Here is a 6823-nt window from a genome sequence, read left to right as displayed (position 1 = left end):
CAAGGCGCCCAAGCGCAAGGCGCAGAACATCGGCTACCGCCTGGGCCACCGGCGCGCGCTCTTCGAGAAGCGCAAGCGCCTCAGCGACTACGCGCTCATCTTCGGCATGTTCGGCATCGTCGTCATGGTCATCGAGACCGAGCTCTCCTGGGGGCTCTACTCTAAGGTAGCGACGAGGGGCACTTGGTGGCGGGCGCGGGGATGGGACCCCGGCATGAGGTTGGCACTGGTTGGGGGCCAGTGGGGCTGTTTGCGCCAGCAGGTGCCCAATGGGGCTGTTGGCACCGKGCAGGGTCCAATGGGGCCCTTTGCAGCCACCGGGATCCTGGGGGGCTGTTTGCACCAGCAGGCGCCCAACGGGCACCGTGTGCAGGGAACCCAGGGGCCCGTTTGCACCGCGCAGGGTCCGGCAGGGCCTCCTGCACTAGCCAGGATCCCGCGGGGCCGTTTGCACGGGTTGGGCTTCACCAGGGCCATGTGCACCCAGGGGCGCCCAACGGGGCTATTGGGGCCCAGCGGGGTCCCCTGGGGCAGTTTGCAGCGGCGGGCGCCCAACAGGAGCCGCTCGCAGCCCTTGGGGTCCCGCGGGGCTCGCTCTGCCCGTCAGGACCCGCCGGCACCGGCTGTTTGCTCTGGCCGACGTGCGCCGGGGCGGGTCAGTGACCGAGCAGACAGGGAGTTTGCCCCCGCGGCCACCCCATGGCACGGGGCGTGGGCCCAGGCAGGCGGGCGCGGGGCCCCCCGCGCCGCAAGCGCCGGACAGGGCGCGAAGGCCGGGGCTCCTCGGCGAGCGGTGAAGGCCGCCATCCTCCTCCTCCCCAGCCCCATCTCCAGCTGCCTTTTTTTTTTTTTTTTTTTCTTTCCCGGGGACGGTGTCTTTTATTTATAATTCTCCCCCCACACAGCCCTGCCAGCGCCCGCTCCCCGCTTGGCAGCGAGATGAATAACTCTTTGTGTCGACATCTGTCAGGTTATTTATACCGCCGCAGCGAGGACACCACCGCGATGGGCGCCCGCGGGCGGCGCGGGGCTCCCGGGCTGCCGGAGGGGCCGGGGGGCGGCCGCCCGCGGGGGCGACGCCAGGGCGGGCAGAGGAGGAGGAGGAGGAGGAAGGATGCGCCCGGGACGCCCCCGCCGCGCGGGGATGCTCCGTGCGCTCCCGGTGCGGCTGGCCCGGGATGGGAGCTGCGAGAGCAACAGGGTGCCCGGCTCCCCGCGCCGCCGGGCGGCACGCGGCCGAGCCCGCCGCTCCCGGCACCCGCCGGGCATCTCGTGCCGGGAGCCCCCGGGGAGCGGGCGACGGCTCCGCGCCGGCCCCGGCGCGCTGGTTCGGGAGCGTGGGAGCCGCCGGCCGCTCTTCCTGCCCGGCCCCTGCGGAGCCGCCGGCGGGAGCAGTGGCTGCGTTGCCGCCCTTGCAGCCCCGCTGCCCCGGAGCACCTGCCGGCTAAAAATACCCGGCCCCGGGGCGGCAGGACGGTGCCCGCGGCCTTGGCGCGAGCCCGGCCCCGGCGTCGCTCGTCCGCGGCCCTTTCCCGTCGGCACTGCCAAGTCGCGGGAACAATGCGGCTCGCGGGCCCCTCCGCTCCCCCGGCCAAGGTTGTCCCTGCTCCGCCGCTAAATGCCAGGGAAAGAGCCCCCCACGAGGGACGTGGGGACAMGGGACGGGCTGCGGCCGGGGCGGGGATGTGTGATGAGCGTGTCGGGTCTCAGCGCGGGGGCGATGGGGTGGGCAGGGCCCCGTGGAGCATTCCCGGTGCCAGCGCCACGTCCCACGGGAGCAGGAATACMGGTGGATCAGGGTGGAGGGCGGCAGGGATTCACTGGCCATGGGGACAGGTCCGGGCACCCACCCTTGGAGTGAACCCCCCTTTCCCACCAGGAGCGGGTCCGGAGAACCAGGGCCCGCTTTGATTTTCCTGGAGCTAATTAGCAGGCGGATCCAATCAGAGCAGCCATTAGGGTGCCACCATGCCAGCCTAATGCTGGTGCCGCCGGGTTGCCGGAGCCGCCAGGCCGGGCGGCAGCTGGGATTACAGGACGGGATTAGGAGGTGGCTTTGGGCAGGAGCAGCGGGGCGGCCCTGGCCCTGCGGCTGCCCCGCGCCTCCTTCCCTTGCAGGACTCCATGTTCTCGCTGGCCCTCAAATGCCTTATCAGCCTCTCCACCGTCATCCTGCTGGGGCTCATCGTCGCCTACCACACGCGCGAGGTGCAGGTGGGTCCCGCCGCGGGCCGGGATCGGGGAGACCCGGCCGGGATGGGGGAGGCCCGGCCGGGATCGGGGAGGCCCGACTGGGATCGGGGAGGCCCGGCCGGGATCGGGGAGGCCCGGCCGGGATCGGGGAGGCCCGACTGGGATCAGGGAGAACCAGCCGGGATCAGGGAGACGCGGCCGGGAAAAGCGGAGTTTCCTGCCCGGGCGCGGGGCCAGGCGGCCGCTTCCGAGCGCCGGGGCCAGGAAGCCGGGAGGCCGCGCGGTGCCCGCGGCAGCGCCGCCCTCGGCCCCCTGCTCCGCTCCGAGCGAATATTGCAGCCGCCGGGCTGGGCTGCGATAATGTTGACCCCGCCGGGGCTGCCCGGCCTCCTCCGCGTGTTGCTCCCGGTGCAGCCGGTGCCGGGGACACGGCGGGGTCCCCACGGGGTCCCCACGCCCTGGCTGCATGGATTATTCCCATGATTTCTTGGCGTCGTCGTCAAATCCCTCCCTGTGCTGCCCGTCGCCCTGGGATGGGTGCGCGGAGCGAGCGCCTGCGTTTCGGGACCCGCYGTGTCCCTGCGGCCCCCCGGCATCGCCCTTCCCGCCGCGGGAAGCTCCGTGCTGCCGGCTCCTCGGCCGCCGAGGGAGGCGGATTGCGGCAGCCCGGCTCATCCCGCGCAAATCCCCGCTGGCTCTTTATCACCCTGTTATCTTCTAGGTGCTTCTAAAGGGATTGGGGATAATCTGCTCCGGGATCTTTGCCAGCTCGGGAGCGGGGTGATCAGGGCYGCAAAGCCGCCGGCGGGGGCAGGAGGCTGCGGCCTCACTCCGGAGGCTCTGGCAGAGCCGCATCCCCATTCCCATCCATGGCATCCCCATTCCCTTCCCCACGGTGCCAGCGGGATGCTCCCGAGCGGAACGTGCCGTCCCGGCACATCCCGGCCGCGCTCGCGGGCCGCCGGTGCCCGTGCCGGTGCCGCGGGGGCCGCTGCGCTCCGGGGATGCCAGGGATGCGCAGAGGCCTCCTCGGTACCCGGCCTCCCGGAGGCGGTTTCCATGGCAACGTGGAGCAGCGCTCCGCTCCGGAGCCGCTCCGGAAGGAGCCGCCGAGCGGGAGTGGAGCCGGCCCCGCCGGCCGGGGCTGCTGCAGAGCCCTTGGCGCAGGCCGGAGCTTTCCTGCCTTTTTTTTTCCTTTTTTCCTCCCCCCGCTCCTTTATTTTTAACACCTTTTTCCAGGAAGCGCCGCCCGGCGCTCACTCCGCACCCGCCGAGCTCCCTTGGCGGCTCCGAGGAGCGTCGCTTATAAACAGTGCCGTAAAACAAAGCGGCGCCGCGGAGCCGGAGCCGGCGCGGCCGGGATCCCGCGGGACGCCCCGGTGCCGCGCGGCTGGCTCGCGGGCTGCCTCCGGAGCGGCTCTTCCCGGGAGCGCTGCCAGCTGGTGCCGCCCCCGGCCGCGGCCGGGAGAAGCCCGGGGAGTTCCCAGCCCCGAGCGTGAGCACGGGAGGGTTGTTCCGTGGGCTCCGGAGGTTGTTCCGTGAGCACGGGAAGGTTGTTCCGTGGGCTCCGGAGGTTGTTCCGTGAGGACGGGGGTTGTTCTGTGGGCACCGGGGGTTGTTCCGTGAGGACAGGGGTTGTTCCGTGGGCACCGGGGGTTGTTCCGTGCTCAGCACTCCGTGCACCGGGGCCAGGGATGCTGCAGCGCCTGGAGCTGCTCTTTGGTGCCGGCAGCATCCTGGTGTTCCGTGATCCCGGCATTCCACTGYGCCAGCATTGCCCCATCCCAGCATTGCGTGCTGGCACCCAGGGAGGTCCGGAGCAGCCGCTTGCTCCCCGTGCCCTTTCCCACCGTATCCCACACGGATGCGGAGCCGCTTCCCCGCGTGCCCGTGCGGCGGCCGCTCCGTGACGGCGCTCCCGCCTCCGGCAGCTCTTTGTGATCGACAACGGGGCCGACGACTGGCGCATCGCCATGACCTACGAGCGCATCCTCTACATCAGCCTGGAGATGCTGGTCTGCGCCATCCACCCCATCCCCGGCGAGTACAAGTTCTTCTGGACGGCGCGCCTGGCCTTCTCGTACACGCCGTCGCGCGCCGAGGCCGACGTGGACATCATCCTGTCCATCCCCATGTTCCTGCGCCTCTACCTGATCGCCCGCGTGATGCTGCTGCACAGCAAGCTCTTCACGGACGCCTCGTCGCGCAGCATCGGCGCSCTCAACAAGATCAACTTCAACACGCGCTTCGTCATGAAGACGCTCATGACCATCTGCCCCGGCACCGTGCTGCTCGTCTTCAGCATCTCCCTGTGGATCATCGCCGCCTGGACCGTGCGCGTGTGCGAGAGGTGAGCGGGGCGGCGCTCCGCGCGGGATCCGGGATGCTCGGGGCTGCCGGGTGCAGCTTTGGGGATGCAACCCCTGGCTCTGCTCCVTGYTCCATGTGGGATTTGGGATAGTCTGAGGTGCAGGATGCAGCTTTGGGGATGCAACCCYCRGYRCYRCTCCATRTGGGATTYGGGATACTCMARGGTGCAGGATGCAGCTTTGGGGATGCAACCSTCGGTGCCACTCCATATGGGATTTGGGATACTCCAAGGTGCAGGATGCAGCTTTGGGGATGCAACCGTCGGTGCCACTCCATATGGGATTTGGGATACTCCAAGGTGCAGGATGCAGCTTTGGGGATGCAACCGTCGGTGCCACTCCATATGGGATTTGGGATACTCCAAGGTGCAGGATGCAGCTTTGGGGATGCAGCCCCTGGCTCTACTCCATGCTCCATGTGGGATTCGGGATACTTGGGGGTGCAGGATGCAGCTTTGGGGATGCAACCCCCAGCGCTGCTCCGTGCTCCGGGCGGGATCCGGGCGCTCGGGGGCGCAGCTCCTGGCCCGGCTCCCCACCGCCAGCCACTGCCATGACAACCCGGCATCCTGCAGCATCCCGCCAGGAGCGGCATGCCCGCACCGGGGTTGCCGTGGCGACGGGGCGCTCCGGGATGCCGGCTGCGCCCCCGGGAAGGGAGCCGCTCGGGGAGCCGCTCGCGCCTCGTTAGGCCTTACAAGTGGATTAGCTAAATCGCATTCGATCCCTCTAAGTCGTTGCAGCTGCCTGGGGAAACGAGGGGGTTCCGCAGGCGGGATCCAGCGCTGGGCAYCCGTGTGCAGGGATGCGACGGGCCGGGAAGAGCGGGAAGCGCTGTGGCCACGCGCTGGAGCTGYGTGCACGGGACGCACTGGGATTTATGGGGGGTGTCCGGGTGGCTCCTTGGGGGCTCCTTGGGGTGCCGGGTGGCTGCACGTGGCCCCCTGGCACCGAGGAGGTTTCCTCTGTGCATCCCAATGGGTGGAGGGGCTCCCGGGGGCTCGTTAAGTAGCTCTCGCTAATGAGAAACAGGACRGGGAGCGCGGAGCCGCCGTGGGATCCCAGGGATCCCAGGGAGCTGTGGGTGCCGGGAGGGAGCCGGGATGCAGGGTGGGATGCGGAGACCTGGGGGACGCAGGAGCCGGGAAGGGCGCACAGAGCCAGGAGAGCCCCTTGGAACGGGGGGACCCCCAGCCCGGGGGGACCCCCAGCCCGCGGGGGGGCGCCCATCCCAGGGGAATTTCCACTCCCCCGGGCCCCGGCGCTCGGGGGGGAATCGGCGCCAGGGTCCAAGCGGTTGCGTCCGCGCTCGGCGCTGGCGCCGACTCCTCTTCCGGCGGCTGCTCCAGCTCCTCTTCACGAGCTCCGGGAAACCTGCCCCCCTCCCCAGCCGTTCCGTCCCTCCCGCATCCCTTGGGATGAAACGGAGGGGACGTGTGTGCGGAGCCGCCGTGGGAGCTGGGCGCCTTTGCGTCTCCCATCATTCGGGGGTGCAACACCCCCCATTTCCACCCCAACCCCTCCATTTTCGCCCCAAACGCAGCGCTTCGGGCCCCCCTCTCCCAAGGAGCGTGCGTGCCGCAGCTCCCGCCGTTCCCCGGGAGCGGGGGAATTCGGCAGGACAAATCCCGGCTGCTTCACGGAGCCGGGGTCGGGGAGCTTGGCGGGATCCGTTTGCGGGGAATTGCCAAGAAMGCTCCAGCTGGTTCCCGTCCGCGGCCGGCGCGAGGGGGCGAAGCCGCCTCCRGCCCCAGCTGCGCTGCCGCGCCGGCCAGGAGCCGCCGGTCCCGTCGGAGCAGGAAGCGCCGGCGGATTTGGCCCAAAACGCCCCGATCCCGCGGGAGCGGCGCGTCCCGCTGACCCCCTCCCGTTCCAGGTACCACGACCAGCAGGACGTGACCAGCAACTTCCTGGGCGCCATGTGGCTCATCTCCATCACCTTCCTCTCCATCGGCTACGGCGACATGGTGCCGCACACCTACTGCGGCAAGGGCGTCTGCCTGCTCACGGGCATCATGGTGAGTGGCGCGGTGGCGGTGCCGCCGCGGTGCTGGTGCCGGGGCTGCCCGCGCCACGCGGCGCCTGTCCCCGCTGTCCCTCCCCGCGCGCAGGGCGCCGGCTGCACCGCCCTCGTCGTGGCCGTGGTGGCCCGCAAGCTGGAGCTCACCAAGGCCGAGAAGCACGTGCACAACTTCATGATGGACACGCAGCTCACCAAGCGGGTAAGGCTGCGGGGCCTTCCTCCTCATCGTCATCCTCCT

General features: G+C 70.2%; 1 protein-coding gene across 1 annotated transcript in view; it reads left to right on the top strand.

Moving 5' to 3' along the window:
* KCNN3 (potassium calcium-activated channel subfamily N member 3) overlaps positions 1 to 6823 on the top strand; it is a 9932-nt gene that overhangs the window by 1218 nt on the left and 1891 nt on the right. Inside the window, exons 2-6 of the mRNA XM_026048486.1 lie at positions 5 to 166; positions 2119 to 2214; positions 4125 to 4543; positions 6439 to 6580; positions 6674 to 6784. Coding sequence (XP_025904271.1) covers positions 5 to 166; positions 2119 to 2214; positions 4125 to 4543; positions 6439 to 6580; positions 6674 to 6784 — 930 coding nt within the window. The remainder of the gene's footprint in view (positions 1 to 4; positions 167 to 2118; positions 2215 to 4124; positions 4544 to 6438; positions 6581 to 6673; positions 6785 to 6823) is intronic.

This window comes from Nothoprocta perdicaria, unplaced genomic scaffold (assembly GCF_003342845.1).
Source record: "Nothoprocta perdicaria isolate Ctin4 unplaced genomic scaffold, notPer1 scaffold_543, whole genome shotgun sequence".
In the NCBI taxonomy this organism is placed as follows: Eukaryota; Metazoa; Chordata; class Aves; order Tinamiformes; family Tinamidae; genus Nothoprocta; species Nothoprocta perdicaria.
This window is presented reverse-complemented; position numbering and strand designations above follow the sequence as displayed.